The sequence below is a fragment of the Phalacrocorax aristotelis genome, chromosome 1 (assembly GCF_949628215.1).
Source record: "Phalacrocorax aristotelis chromosome 1, bGulAri2.1, whole genome shotgun sequence".
In the NCBI taxonomy this organism is placed as follows: domain Eukaryota; kingdom Metazoa; phylum Chordata; class Aves; order Suliformes; family Phalacrocoracidae; genus Phalacrocorax; species Phalacrocorax aristotelis.
This window is the reverse complement of record NC_134276.1, coordinates 202420415-202437016: the sequence shown is the minus strand read 5'-3', so window position 1 is coordinate 202437016 and position 16602 is coordinate 202420415. Positions and strand designations below refer to the sequence as shown.

General features: G+C 39.5%; 1 protein-coding gene across 1 annotated transcript in view; it reads left to right on the top strand.

The window, feature by feature from the left end:
* SLC2A13 (solute carrier family 2 member 13) overlaps window positions 1-16602 on the top strand; it is a 164300-nt gene that overhangs the window by 113313 nt on the left and 34385 nt on the right. Inside the window, exons 5-6 of the mRNA XM_075081344.1 lie at window positions 5021-5184; window positions 11439-11559. Coding sequence (XP_074937445.1) covers window positions 5021-5184; window positions 11439-11559 — 285 coding nt within the window. The remainder of the gene's footprint in view (window positions 1-5020; window positions 5185-11438; window positions 11560-16602) is intronic.

Here is a 16602-nt window from a genome sequence, read left to right as displayed (position 1 = left end):
AGGATGCAGCAAGCTAAGCCAGCCACTGGCAAGCGTTGTATTGCTGCAGAGGTTCTGTATTCCACACCATGGCAATGCCATTTGTTGGGCTCTTGCTGTTCAGCTTAGCAAGATGTAAAACCACTGTGGTCTTTTATCACCCAAAGGTGAAATGTGAAGGATGGCTTTCCTCAATTTTGAGGAACCTGCTTTCCTCATTGTTATTGTAATGTACAAATACATTCAAAGCGTGTGTCAGAACAACAAGCTATCCTGGAGAATGTTATAACTGTATTTACAGGGATGTGGGATAGTTAGCAACAAATTTGTTTCTGATTTGAAACAAATCAGAAGAACTTTTAAGTTGTAAGGCTCACTTTTGTTCGAATCAATGTGAAATTTGAATTAGCATTAGTCCCTCAGACTTTTTTTACAAGATTGTGTCTGTCTAAATGGTCCAGCTTCCCAGCTGGTGTTGGCATAGTCTCATACTAACGCAGCTGCCTGGCTTGATAGATGGCACCATGGCCAGCTTACAAGTGTCCATACCTGAAAATATGGACTTGCTGCCTCTCACCTGAACCTTTCACCACTTCAAAAGTCAGCTGGGGGACAAGACTCTATGTTCCATGTCTATGTGGGCTGTAATATGTTGCTGTTTTTAATATAACTGTGCTTTGCCTTATGCTTGGCAGCACAAGTCACTCTAGTCGGGGCTATAGGCAGGAGGATGTTGTGACTGGGCTTCCCTTGGTGTGATAGCCCTGCTGCATGGGGCTGGGGAAGCTGCAGTGCCCTCAGTACTTTGTCCAGGTAATGCTGCACACCTGGCCTAGCCTGGACACACTTAATGCAGTTCCCATGCTGGAAATCCTCAAACGTAATGGGAATAGCTTCAGTAATTCCTAAAGAATCAAAGAAACAGGTTGAAGGTGTAAATGAAATGCAATTTTGTGAGTGTGGAGCGTGTTTTGTTACGAATACTTTTGTCTGCCTTAGTCCAATGATTGTAAAATACATTAAACTGATAGAGCAAAAGGAGAGGATCTTTGTTCGTGCACAGTTGCGGAAAAAGAGCATGTAAATCTGTTGAAATTGCCAACATTTGGGATTTTCTTCAATATTTAATCATTTGCTTCTTGGCTATTGCACTACTTGCCACTTATTTAAGTTTTATTTAAGTTGAGTTGAGAAAAAAAAGTGTTGTGGTTTAGCCCCAGTCAGCAACCAAGCACCACGCAGCCGCTCGCTCACTCACCCCTGGTGGGACGGGGGAGAGAATCGGAAGAGTAGAAGTGAGGCAACTCATGGGTTGAGATAAAGACAGTCTAATAGGTAAAGCAAAGCCGCACACAGAAGCAAAGCAAAACAAGGAATTCATTCACTCCTTCCCATGGGCAGGCAGGTGTTCAGCCATCTCCAGGAAAGGAGGGCTCCATCACGCGTAACGGTTACTTGGGAGAGACAAACGCCATTACTCCAAAATGTCCCCCCTTCCTTCTTCTTCCCCAGCTTTATATACTGAGCATGACGTCATATGGTATGGAATATCCCTTTGGTCAGTTTGGTTTGACTGTCCCAGCCGTGTCCCCTCCCAGCTCCTTGTGCACCCGGCAGAGCACGGGGAGCTGAAAAAGTCCTTGACCAGTGTAAGTGCTACTTAGCAACAACTAAAACATCTCCACATTATCACCACGGTTTCCAGCAAAAATCCAAAGCATAGCCCCATCCTAGCTACCACGAAGAAATTTAACTCTATCCCAGCTGAAACCAGGACAAAAAGATAGAGGGTTTTGTTATCTCTAGGGACTGATTTTCTTGGACTGAGTAGTTGGACAGTGATTTCCAAAGTATTGTGCTAGAAAATGTTAAACCCTTGTGAAGCAGTGCCAGAGTACTCTGTTTTCTTAAAAGCAAAAATGTAAATGTTTTCAAGATGTGGAAGGGTATTTCTGAGTTACTTAGATTTATGCATTAATTTTACAAAAATTACAAATTTTGTCCAAAAAGACTGACATCCTTAGACAGAAACTTTGTTGGAGTAGACTTGATATAACAGAAGGGCTGGTGCAGCCCCTTTTGAAAGACGGGGGCAATCAAAGCTGTGATGGCAGCTTACTGGCAGTCTTTTTTTTTTTTTTTTTTTTTTGATTGAGAGCTACAAAGCCTGGCATGGTGGGCTGCTTCTCTGCTGCTAAATGAGCTAACCTGGGAGCCCTGATGCTTCTGGAATTTCTGTAAGACCTGCTGCTTGAAGGGGGGAAATTCTCCTTTTCTTTAAACATTGGATGTTGTTGCTTTAACAAAATACTGACTCTTTAAAGGAGAAGAGGGAGGAAAGTGTTTGGGGGTGCTTAATTTCCTCCAGTAGTATGCATTTTCAGTATATAGACAAAGGATCATTCTGAGGACTCTTGAATGTGGAAATGTTTCAGGGTTTTTTTTTAATATACAGCAACTCTTGATAGAACAACTTCATAATTTTGACATCCTTGGAAATGACCAGTATTAAAATCTTTCTGTATATACCTGACTCAATTACCTTGTGTGGCTTCATAATTATCTGTATTTATTTGCTTTCTAAGATGCAGTATGTTCTTAAAAGTTCTGAGGATACACATGTGCTTTTCTAATTTTCTTTTCATTTTAAAAAATAAGCTAGGACTGCATAACTTTGTCGCTGAAATTGCATTCCCTCTAGGAGCTGCAGTATTCACTGTGGTTGTATAATATCACAACTTGACCTTTTCCTGCCTCATGGACTTTTTCCTTGTCAGAAAGAAATTAGAAAGACCTGTCGTCTTGTTACATTAATAGACAGTTAGGGCTGCACAGGTTGGTATAAAAAATGGGCATACTAAAATAGCTAAACATAAGCAAATATATTTAGTAGTTATGATAGTCTGTGCAAGGGTTCTTTTAAATTTTTGAAATGAGATTGCTATGCCATAATGAACAGGAACAACATTGCCCAGCACCCAGGCTTTGGTAGCATGGTGTTTAGATTTGCAGAATCTGAATTTCCCTGGTTTGTTTCCCCCAGAAATAAATATGTTGTTTATTTATGGAGAAGCAGTGACCATCTACTTGAGAATATATAACCAGTGAGTGCAATGAGCTACCAGAAGGCATGTCAGGGGCAGAAGGTGCCTGTTTGTATATATCAGGCAGTAGACATCTACGTGCTTTTATGTGATTCTTTATTCTTTGCTTTTTTAACCATATAGGATCAGTACGCTATACATTGCTGCTGACAGCTGGCAATTTCTGACTTCCCAGTAGAACTGGATTCTGAGAAGATTTAGATGTGTGGAGTTAAACGTGGCTTCCTGAAGCCTTGTCTGGTGGAAGTAAATAGGAGTTTCATAGTAGGTGTCAGCAGGCCAAGACTTGACATTTATTGTTATTTTCCTACCCTTAAGAAGAAAAACAAAGGTGCATTGGGGGACCAGAGACTGTTTGGATTATTTTGGTGACTAGAACAGTGCAGTATGATACAAGTTTTAACAGGCGGTTAGCAGTTTAATTTAGAGAGCCTTAAGAAGTAAGGACAGTTTAAAATTAGTGTTTTAATTCAGATGATACCTATCCTTCATGAATCTTCATCTTCTGAGATTTGCACCCTTGCCGGGATCTCAAAGCATGCAGCGCTCTCAGACAAAACAAACCTGGATGAGGCACTGCAGTCGCTAACAGGCAGGCAGACCATGGAGCCAGGCACAAAACCCATGTGCATGTAGATACTGGGTCCCCAGTACCAACAGTTTCACCCTGGAGGTCCTCTCTTGCTGCACCATGAGTTGGTTGTATAGGCATGGCCTCAAATGGCTGTATGGTGGGGAAAAGGAGCTGAGGAAGGAATCATTTATGGCTGGTAGTGTCTTAAATGGCTTGAGCACTTTTGCAAGTAGTCAGCTGAGGGTATTTTCCATCATGGATTATGGATTTGAAATAAAAAGTGGTTTATGCTTAGAAGAGTGTGGACCACTAAAATTTCTGAGGATGATGCATCTGGGCATTGAGACAAGAAGGGGACATTTAAAGCAAGCTGCATTTTGACTGGGTGTAGGGGGGAAAGTGAGCTTTGACATTTTTGATGGTTATTACTGTGTGCAAGCCTGTAGACCCAGAGCTTGGGTATTCAGTATTTCAGTCAGCACAAATTAATAGAACAAGATGAAAAGTGCTTCTGCAGCATGAACAAAACTACTCATGTTTTTTTGAAGGTTTATTTAGCTCTCCCTGAGAACATAGGCACAATATCTGTGTTCAGCTGATCTCTGTGAAAAATGGTAGAAGGCTTCCTTTATTTCTTCCCTTTTCATTTTGCTCAGTTGATTTATTTAGTTACCATTTGTGTGGAACAGTTTGATTCGTTTTAGAGTGGAAACTTCTGTCAAATCCTTCTGTTGGGTGTGTATTCACATCCCTGCAACGTGATGCTAAGGCATTTCAAAGCAATCGTATTCTGGTTAAGACAAAAGTAATATGATAGAGAAGGTTTTGAGTGCTTCAGTGGCAGTGAAATAAGACTGCAAAACCTAAAACCAGGAGGTTGCAAGTGTCACTTGCAATGTGTTGGATGCCATAGATTAGTTCTGTATGACCTTTAGTGGGAGTGAAAATATATTTGATTTTTGAGCTATTTTTCCCTAGACAGTACACAGAGTGCTAAAATCCTGCATGTTTTGGCAGAAAAAAAGAGCACAAAGCAACTGCTGGATGTGAAAGCCAGATTTATTTAAATTAAAAATGCAGACCCCATTTCTAGCTGAATGTGATTGACCATTGAAAATATAAACAGCCAAGGGAATAGCAGTTTGTCTCTTGATGTCTTCCAGTCAAAATTTCAGTCAAGCGCAAGTTATGCCTTGCTTGTGCCTGATTTCCCAGGGTAATTGGATGTCAGTCTGTGGCTGCATTATGTTGGAAACCACGCTTGATATTTGTTATGATCTTTTTCAATTTAAAATCAGAAACTCTTAACATGAGCCAAGTTGAAATCAACAGTGTTTGTATTTGTCTCTCCCTCCACTCACAGGTACTACAGTGCTACCATTTTGCAGATGTCAGGAGTTGAAGACGACAGGCTCGCAATCTGGCTGGCTGCACTGACAGCATTTATAAACTTCATTTTTACTCTTGTGGGAGTCTGGCTTGTTGAAAGAATGGGTCGCCGGAAACTTACACTTGGTAGCTTAACAGGTGAGTGCTTTATTAGTGTATTGTATATTTCTTATAATTATTAATAGAACAAAAATAAAATTTCAAGTGCGAATTTTATCACAGTAGTCCTCTTTAAAATAACAGTGTTGACCTCGTCTTCTCCCTAAAATCATATAGCTTTTCAAGACTAGTGGAATAGTACCACAGCTAAAGGCTAATTTAAAAACTAGAGGTTTAGTATGTTATTTTTTCAGGTGCAGTTTCACCTTCAAGCCATGCTTGACAATATCTTCATTTAGCTTTTCATGCTTTTTTTTCAGTGTAAGGAATCAAATGCTTTGATCTTCAGAGCTGGTTAGTTTTTAAATCTCATGTGTGTATATGTGATATGTAATTTCCAGCTCATTAGTGTGAACAGAACATCAAGAACTACTGGAGAAAGCAGTATAGCACATACCCATTTCAGCACTTTTTAAAAACTAATGTGGTTCCTTGCATAGTTACCTCAAATACAATACAGTAAACACCTTAGCTACTCTAATGTGATTTTAATTCATCTCCTCTATGAGATACTTAAAGACAGAATTCTGGATTTGTGCATTTTCTCCAAACATTCATTGTAACTCATCGCATAGCCATCTCTTGGAAGCAGGAAAAGGCAGAGCGAGCAGTCTTGCCTATGCTCAGCCACGTCCTGCCATTTACCCAGGAAGTCCCTGCTTGCTCCCACGTTACGTGCTCATTCTGGCTGAAGTGATCTGCGACTGATACCTGCCTCTGGCTGAACGTCTGAAAGGTTCAGACATTTCCAAGAATAGGGCTTGGAAGAGAGAAAGAGTTCCTGCTCCTCTTGAAATAATGTTCACAAGTGTTTAGCTGGGAAGGTTTAATGTCTCCATATTTTGTTCTGTTGTCGCTGTCAGGGATCCAAGCTTCTAGTTAATGCAACACAGCAGAATGGGGGACCACCTGCCAAGTTGCTGGCCCTCTGCAGTTCCCAAAGGGTGGGACTTAATCTACACTCGCAGTATTCGAATGCATTTATATAGGCAGAACAGTGATGACGCAGTGTCTCATCTGGTTTGATACACAGTTACCCAAATCTGTAAATTAAAACATGCAGCTTGGAGGCAATTTGATATTTCCAAGTCATACTAAATGTGTATTTGGAGTGTTACCATTTTGATTTGGAGTCAAGAAACCTGAAGTGGTTTTCACAATCCAAGTTCAGAAATGTGGTCATGGCAGAGGAGATTGGGAAAGCACATTCCTCATGTCTTAAAAAAATGAACAAAAATATCAAATCACTACTATTGTCACAGTCTACCTCCAGATCAGTTAAAATATGTCTCACCTGTAAGTTTTTCTATGCCTTCAGCCAGCACTAAGTCTTTCAGAGGGGAAACACCCAGTTCTGTACTACTCCCTATGCTCAATACCCTTTTTTCCCCTGTGGTACTTGTCTGTTTTCTTGCCTTTCTGCAAAGTGGATCTCTCCTCTCACTGCACTGGTACTTCTGGTTCTGGGATGCTGCCTCTCCTTTATACTCTATTGGAGAGGAGGACTTATATGTTTATATTTTTGGCCTCCATACCTCGTATGTCTGGCCAGCCCCTCAGGAGTTTATTGCTTATCCGGACCCAGCTGTGTAGGTGAGATTCCCATATAGACTTGTCATACAATCACAGAACTCTTCACTTTCCAGCTCCTATTAACATATTCAAAGGTTATACATTCAAAATGTAGAAATAAGTGTCTCTTACAAAGCATAGAACAAAGGAGGATGTAGAAATAAGACATAGAATTAATGAAGGAGAATAATACAGTTAAGAGTTATTTGTTTATGATTTTCGGACACATAGTAATTGTTTGGTGAAAATATCCTTGGTTCTTCTGTGGTCAGTTGCCGGTCTGCAGCATCCCTTGATCCCTGGTGCATTGCTTCATGTGCTCTTTATCACACAGTTCCTCCTTAAGGAAGATACAAATAATGACAGTAATTAAATAGTATGTTATCTCTCTGTACTATTTAGAACTTTTTTATGCAATGTTTGACACTTTGATTGAGGTAGTGGTGGACACGATGTGTTTTCCTTAGCAAGAGGGCTGTTTACTAAAATGATAATTACTAAATCTGCTGATGGATCTGTTTTCCATGTTGAGTTTTCTCATGGGGTAAACTTACATTTTACTGCTCTGCTTTAGTTGGCGTTTCTAAGGACATTGACTTTCACACTGAGTTATTACTGGCTGCTTCAGTGATCTGTGGAGAAGCCAGGTATGCCCCAGTCTCCCATTACATAGAATGAGGACAAACTACCTTTGCTTGCTGCTGCAAGGGTGTGGGTTGGGTGGTTTTTTTTTTAAGATTAACTGATTTGACGGTTGTTAGTTGGAAACCTACAAGAATAATCAGTAGAGAGAGATAGTAACATTAATATTTTGATTAAAAGCCAACATACTGTATTTTAATTTTGTAAACTCGTACAACTTTTCCTGCTTTTGAAAACCTTTGTGAAAGAACTATTTTAAGTCTAATTTAATGTGTCTTTATAACTTCCAAATACTAGCAACTTTTGAAAAACTGAGGCTTTTGGATAGACCCAGAAGCATTAGGAAAATTATAGTAAACTCATGCGCAAAAAAAAAAAAAGACAATAAGTCACACCTTTTTAGTTTTCTCTACAGTTCCTGATTCTTCTTAGTTTCACATTCTTTTTATATCTTGGCATCATTTCTGTATCTTTCTTTTGTTCTTTTTCTTCAGTTAATTTATTTCTTCAAAGCCGTTAATTGGGAAGCATGCAGGAATTTTGACAAGGACAGTATCCATTTTGTTTGTGTTTTCCTTTTTCCCTTTCAGAAACTGTCAATTTGAAAGCATGGTGGTATTTGGGCATTGGACAATTTGTATCTCTTTTTGTAACAGAGAGGACCTGAAATACCTTCAGGATACTTCCTTTATTTTTCATGTCAGCTAATACGTACTGTAATTGTATGTTTTTGTTCATCATAGACAAACTTGCCACAGAATGAAAATATGTAACAGGCTTCATTCACTAAGTTTACATATTCAGTACCTTTCCAAAAAAATAAGACATTTGCAGAGGTACTGGAAGTGTTAGTGTATTTGGTTAACTTAAAAAGACAGACAAAGCATATTTAGAATTAATATAAATAAGATTATAGGCCCTGTCTAAAGATATTTGCTGTCTGGATTGTGGCATTTTGAAAGTACAGTAAATCTAGTGCAATAGGAGAGGTGCAGAAGGACTGCAGGGTAGCCAATGTCACTCTGGTCTTCAAAAAGGGGGAGAAGGAGGACCTAGGAAACTATAGGCCAGTCAGCCTCACCTCCAGCCCCAGAAAGGTGATGGAACAGTTCATTCTGGAGGTTGTCTCCAGGCATGCAGAGGAAAAGGAGGTCATCAGAAGTAGTCAGCATGGATTCACCAAGGGAAGATCATACTTGACCAACCTGATAGCCTTCTACGATGGTGTGAGTGGCTGGGTTGATGAAGGGAGAGCAGTGGATGTTGTTTAGCTCGACTTCAGCAAGGCTTTTGACACTGTCTCCCGTAACATTCTCGTAGGTAAGCTTGGGAAGTGTGGATTAGATGAGAAGACACTGAGGTGGATGGAGAACTGGCTCAACAACAGAGCTCAAAGGGCCGTGATCAATGGGGCAGAGTCTTGTTAGAGGCCCGTAACTAGTGGTGTTTCCCAGGGGTCTGTGCTGGGTCCAGTCCTGTTCAACATATTCATCAGTGACCTGGGCAAAGGGACAGAGTGTAACCTCAGCAAGTTTGCTAATGATACAAAACTGGGAGGAGTGGCTGATACACCAGAAGGCTGTGCTACCATCCAACGAGACCTGGACAGGCTGGAGAGCTGGGCTGAGGGGAACTTGATGAAAATCAACAAAAGCAAGTGCAAGGTCCTGCACCTGGGGAGGAACAACCCCATGTACCAGTACAAGTTGGGGGCTGAACTACTGGAAGCATGCTCCGCTGAGAAGGACCTGGGAGTGCTGGTGGACAGCAGGTTGATCATGAGCCAGCAATGTGCCCTTGTGGCCAAGGCAGCCGATGGTATCCTGGGCTGCATAAAAAGGAGAGTTCAAGAAAGACAGGGAACTACTGGAGAGAGTCCAGCAGAGAGCTACAAACATGATCAGGGGACTGAAGCCATCTCCCTTATGAGGAAAGGCTGAGAGACCTGGGTTTGTTCAGCCTGGAGAAAAGAATACTGAGAGGGGATCTTATCAATGCTTATAAATATCTAAAGGATGGGTGTCAGGATGATGGGACTAGGCTCTTTTCAGTAGTGCCCAATGACAGGACAAGGGGCAATGGGCACAAGTTGGAACACAAGAAGTTCCAGCTCAACATGAGAAAAAACATCTTTCCTGTGAGGGTGGCAGAGCAGTGGCACAGGCTGCCCAGGGAGGCTGTGGGGTCTCCTTCCCTGGAGACATTCACACCCCACCTGGACGTGTCCTGTGCCCCCTGCTCTGGGTGTGCCTGCTCAAGCAGTGGGGTTGGACAAGATGATCTCCAGAGGTCCCTTCCAACCCCTACCATTCTGTGATTTCCAGCCTGCTCAGAAAACTGGTATTATTAGCGTACCTACTAGCCATAGCAGTAGAAAGCCAAGTATAAACTGAAATCACATTTTATGGTGGGTAGGTGCTTTCTCCACATATAGTTTGTGTTTGAGTTCAAGGTCTTAGTTGCCTCAGTTCAGGTAAATGTGTGGTCCAGTCCTTTCCAGTTCATGCATATTCACACCTATTAGCCATGGCTGTTGCACAGACATATTCGTGAATAATTTTATGACAAAGATCTTGGTACTTAAGATATTATTTATATCTCAGAAAAAGTTTTTCACAAACTTGGTGGATTTGCCTACTGGGAAACTCTTGCTTTTCTCTTTAAAAGCACCATCAAACCCATGCCTGAAACTGCCAAAACATCCCCTCTGCCCTCTGCCCACCAAAAAACGCAAAACCCCCAAATAAAAACCAGATAATGTGTAATTTCTTAAAGATTACCAGAGTGACATGTTAAGGTTTTTAATGTAGTGGCATTTCTAAAGGTATGTGCAGATGCATTTCTGAGAAAATTACTTACATGCTTCTAACTTACAGAGTAGAGGGATGATGAGGAGGATTTGAAATTGAATGCTGTGTCCTTCATTTGCCCTCAACCCATAAGCTATATCACTGCACACTTTTGAGTGTATGCTGCCTTCCAACTGGGATGTGCTTCGGTGGTTTGTCAGCCTGTTTCTGTATGGCAAGGATAATGTTATTAGATCATTAGTAACTAACTCACAAATAACATTATTACTAGTTTTGTATTTTTAGATCAGGCTATACAAGTTATATGTGGTATCTCAAATAAAACATGCCACATAAATAGTGAGTATATAAGTAGTTATACAGGGTATTTTATACAACATAGAACTCGATGCCTCATCGAGTGGCAAGATGTAAAGATGTCTGAGTTTGGGATAGTTGCAGTAGTATCATGAGTAGTGAAGTATATAAATTTTCATTAAAATGATACAGCGTGTTGTGTGTGTGCGTGTGAGAAATAAGGTGGGAGAATCATGGGTTATGTTCTAGTAACAGCCTGTTACACAAAGCATGTATCTTTTTTGCCATCTTCCCTCTTGTCATTTCGCCCATCTTATGCACAAGGAATTTCTTGGGGGTATATGAGCAAATAGGTGAAAGGGGGCTTTTTCTAGCTGATATTATGTGTGCTCTTTGAAACAAGATCAGAAATTCTGGTAGGGCTTTTTGGTGGTGTTTTTATGAAAAATCAATTTTCTCTTGTTTCACAAAGGGAATCAGAGTCAATGAAAAAGCTGATGCTATTTTCTATTTTACAGGAAAGCCTGCAAGTCTGGGTGTGAGAGTGGGAAGAACTATGGTGATTTCAAAGTCACTGTTAAATTTTACCTTTACAGCATTATTTTCAATACCAAAAAGAATATATCCGTTCATTCATGCAGTCTTCAGTTCCACATATTAAAAATAAAAGTCTCAACCTGTTAATCTAATATCTGGCCATTAAACCTGATGCACTTGACTTTAACATCCGACCTAATTCAAGATGTGGATGTAGCAAAGGGTTTTTCTTAGGTTCTCATCACAACTCTTTAGCAAATGCTGTATGCATAGTAATGGGGCACCTTGCTTTCCCAAGCGTAGCTCAGTTCAATAGAGAATTATTTCATGTACTCTGGAGAAAAGTATCACATTGTTCTTTATTTGTATTTTTAGGTACTGCTGTAGCACTCATTATCCTAGCTTCGGGATTTTTGCTATCCGCTCAGGTCTCGCCAAGAATCACACTTAATCCACCAGATCCTTCACATCAAAACTCTACCTGCACAAAATACAGGTGAGATTTCATGATCATTCATCCAATCTTCTTGAAGATTGTTTCCAATTAATTGAGTTTTACCACCTAGTGTAATAGATCATTATTCACAAAGTCTAGTACAGGGAACTAAACTAGATACATAAAGTTAAAATCCTAACTTCCCTCAATAGAGAAAGTTAGACTCTTTGCTTAAATGCTCTGAATAATCTTTTGGAGTTTCTTGGACTAAATAAGGTGGTTAAGCAGCAAACTCCACGCTTGAGATCTCCTCTGTTATATCACACCTGCTAAAATTTATAGTGGACACAAAGTTAGGAATATTTTAAAAGTAATCTGTAAATATGCTTTCTGTTATTTGTCTGCTTATAAATTTCTCATGTATAACAGCTGTAAACTCTTTAAGAAATGTGTGTCTTGCCTTTTGTCTTCTTGAGTGGAAAAAAATAGTCTTCAGGTAAGTACAGATTAATTAACAATTAAAGCAAATGTGACTTTTTTGATCTTTTTTTCTGTAGTGAGTAGAAGATGCACTTTTATATGCTATCATAGCTTGAAATAACATTGCTTCTAGGGTGTTAGGAATATGTAGTTTTCTTCATTTTGTGGTTTTTATTCATGTGTGAGTGCTGTAACATTCATTTAGCTGGCAGAGTAGAAAATTCCCTGTTGAGAGAAGACTAGTTAAATGGCTGAAGAAATTCTTACTTATGCTTAAAATCTGTTTTACATGTGTTTGCAATAGAGATAAATATCAAGAAATGAGAGGTATGCTTGTAGTTTCCCAGTGATATTGGCTAGAAATACGGTTCATGGTTTTTCATATGCCAGCACAATGTCTTAGGTGAAAGATTCTGAGGTTTATAGACCCCTGGGAAGGGGACAGGTCATCTTCAAAAGAGTGTAAACAGACGCTAATTACTGCGACATTAGATACTACCACATATGAGGATCTGTACAGGCAGAAACTGTACTTTTACCTGTTTTCTACTGCAGAGTCAATTATACTTTGCAATTTTTGAGATGTGCCTATACAGCTTTTTCAAATGGCAAGCAATCTGGTTAAAAGATGCAAAGAGGGGAAGAGCTTCCAAACGTTCTCCTTTCAGAATAAGATAACATCAATAGCCGGATGTCAAAAGATTTGCCCAGGACTTAGGTTAACTATTTAGAAAGGATGTCTGGAGAGCACAGATGAACCATTTGCAGAACTCATTATTTGTTATCTAATCAAGCTGGATGATTATATAACCTGAAACAGTGTAAAATCTGCATAGAAGAAATATGGTTAGTCCACCTTAAGAAGTAATGAAAAATTATTTGACAGGATTTTCTTCTTCCAGTTAACCCCAGCTAGCCAGGAAGGAAATTTAGACTCGCTGCAGCTTGCTCAGTGTGCACTTCTGGGGAAAAAGCATGAAAAATTGAAGCAGGTGGTTCTAGTAAAGGCATGTTGTTTCATGAATTGTTGGAATATTTTAATCTGTCGTACTTTCTGACATGAAGTGAGCAAAAGCAGATATGATAGAAATTCAAAGCGTTGAGAAAAGAGCAACAAAAGAATTTAAATACTTTTATTTGGGAATATTTTGAAATAGGAGGAGCTCTCCTAATTTACAGATAAATGTGAGCATGTAGAGGGGGATGTGAAATAATGAGTAACATATGAGAAAGCTTTAGCTGCTCCTATTTTAATCATATAGTATACCTTGATAAAGAGACAGAAAAGCCAGGAGAGTTGAAACTAATAAACGGATGCAGTTGCCCACAGATCACAGAATTAGGCTACAGCACCCACTATTTAAAAGGTTTAAAATTAAATAGGCATTTGTATGGTTAATTACAACTTTCACACATGTGTATCTAAAACTATATTTGGGATATCAATTTTCATGCTTCAAAACATCACCAAACCCTGACCTTGCTAGAGACAGAGGAGGAATATTCCTTCAGCTTCATTAATAATAGTGTCCATTTTGGGAGGGGTTATCAGCCACAGACTCTGTACCAGAAAGCCTCAAAATTCCAGGTGTCTTCAGCAAAGGGAGCAGTAAGTGCAAGAAACGTTGTTTGCTTTCGGCATGGATCAAGGGAAGAAAAACATTTTAAATGTTTTGTCTCCAGTGATGTCTCCAGAGGAATTTAGTTTTAGCATGCCTTTCTGCCAAGCTGTTGTAGCTACACATAGAGAATATATGTTAATTTATTCCTTTAAATCATTTCTGCAGGGGATGACATACAAGCATACATTATATTTGACTTGGAAAAGTGGCTGTTCAAGATATGGGTATGCCTGCTTTCTGTGCACATGATCAATAAGCTGAATGAAATTTAAAAAAATGTTTTTGTCATGAGAAAGTAGATGTTTTCTTCACCATTCCACTAGGGTTAGAAGAACTTCATCACAACATGCATCGTCTTGGAAGGAAGAGGAGGTTGAGACTGCAAACCAAAGGAAATCTAAAGGCTGGGCTGTATTTTGTGGGGCTCGCCTCTCTGTCCCTTTTGGCTCTGAAGGTATTCCCCATGGCAGTTATGGAGCTGGGTCAAAGGGGTTCTCAAACCTGAGCACTTGGAAGTAAAAATCTACTCTGCATAATGCCATTCTTGCATATTTTCTGTGCTACTCCAAGAATAATGGCAATAAAGGAGCTGTATAGATAGCCACCATGTAGGGTAGCAAATGTTACCATAGTCAGTTACAAATAAGATATCCAATCAAAGTAAAATGAAGCAACCTAATGGCAGTCTGTTTGTTGTTCCCTTAGATCCATATTCCTTCGCACAGATAATTCCCGCTGCTAGGATAACAAGAGAGAACAGGCTAGCAGATAAAGAACACAGTCACTGTCCTGATTCAAAAAAGCACCATGAATGCTACATTCTGAAAGAGCTGTGCAGTGCAGAGAGAGGTTCAGGTTACCTGTGTGTGCTTGCAGAAAACAAACCAGTAAGATGGGCTGCAAATATCAAGTAAAATATTTTCATTTGGTGTAGAGGTATATGATATCATAGTTGATCAACGGCCAAAAAGTGATCTGTAAATCAGTGAAAAAAATTGAATGTAATCCTCATTCACAAATGTCATGGAAATAATGCAAACTGAGCAGGTCACCGTGAACATGGAAATTCTCTTTGCCTCCTCACAGATGGAAGTGGGTGGGTGTCTTACTGAGGAAAGGCAAGATGAATGCTCGTCTGTGTGCCATCCTTGAGTCAAACTCCATTTTCACACTCAACCTATGTAAGGTTGCGTAGATGTTTGCAGTGTGACCACTTCTCTTCTTTGATCTTAATCTCTTCAGGAGCTGTGAGCTGTTACTTATCAAGGCCAAAGAGAAGCTCACAGGTAAATATAGGAGTACAAAACAACATTGCCCCAAAATTTGTAATGTTAAAAATTAAAAGATAAGCTAGCCTTCCCTATTATCATTCTGACTACTCAAAACTCTATAAGCATGTTCCCATTTTTACTAGGGACTTCCCTAGTTCTGGAAGGAGGTCATGGTTAGGGTATATGCACTAGCTACCCTACTGCCTTTTCCCAGTCTTTAAAGAATCAAAGGTGTGACCATCCCACTCTACCTTTCTCTGGGACATTCACCCATTTCTGGAAAATGACTGTTCTGTTGCCCTATATTCTTGGTCTCTTTCTCTCATTCATGTCTCTATCTCTCTTGCTGCAGTTCTTGAGACTTGGTCAGCTCTAGAAGACGTAATGAGAACTTGTTCTGCTTAAGCAATATTTTTCACCTTGGCAGCTATATGAAAATGGTAACTTTTGTGTTAAGCTTAAGTTAACCCTGAGGCTCATATCCCAGGGAAGTGATACTTGTGGACAAGAACTTTCTCAGGTTCCTTCCCAAACTGATTGTCTTCAGAGTTTGATTGAAATAATATAGCCAGTGCCAGCTGTGCTGAACACACAAAGGCTCTGTTGTTCATCATTGAATTAGTCACTCTCACGTGGTTAATGTTCCTAAGCTCACTGTACAAATCACATACCACTGAGATGAAGGCACCAATATTTGGTAGTCTTACATAGCAATTTTACAAGACAGCTAATAGGCAGAAATACATATTTTCTTTATGAATTCAGCAAAGGTATATAATTGGGATCAGCCCTGAAAAACACAGCTAACCTAGTAACTGAAGCTGGTTTTATTGTATTTAATAGCCTTAGGATACATATAGCAAGTATATTAGCTATTGTACTTCATTTTGTTAATCCATTGACAATGGAATTTACCTGCAAACTAGACATCAGTATTTTTCATAATGTCACTGTATCACAGAACTAGAATTTTTTAAAAATATGATTCTCTTTTTATGTTTCTAATGGCAAAGTGACTGAAGTACTGTTCATTCTGATAACTGAGAATTGCAATAGTAAATATAGTAATGTGCTTCTGCAATCAAGGTCAGAAAATTATGAGTATGTAAAGAGATAAACATGTTTGAGAATGCTTTTGCCAGCTCTTATGAAATGTAATTAAAATTCAGATTCACAGTTTATGTTGTAGAACTGCAAAATGACCTCAACAGAGTCTTGAAATTTATTAAGGAGATAATATGATAATATAAGGATATATCACTTGGTAATAATTTTTCATCTGCTGGCATGTTGCTCCTATCAATCAAAACTTGTAATTGAATTGAAAAATCAGAAGGGAAGGAAGGAATACACCAGTTCCATATACTAAGCATCTTTAATGTGAATGAGGAAGAACTCCTCTCATCAATTTAAACACGAAGATCTGAAAAGTGTTACCTGAACTGTAATGTCTGTGAGTGTAATGCAGACCTTGTCACCATTGTTAACATTTCCACTTACTTTGTCTTTGAATCAAACTCTGCATTACTGAGGGAACAATGTGATATTCATATAGCAAGCTATTAACACTTCACATCTCTGCTAATACTTCTCAGACTTTGCCATTTAACAAAAACTGCAACAATGCTTAGGGAATTATTTTCACAGAATCCCAGGTTGGAAGGGACCTCAGGGATCATCTAGTCCGACCTTTCTAGGAGGAGCACAGACTAGACAAGATGGCCCAGCGC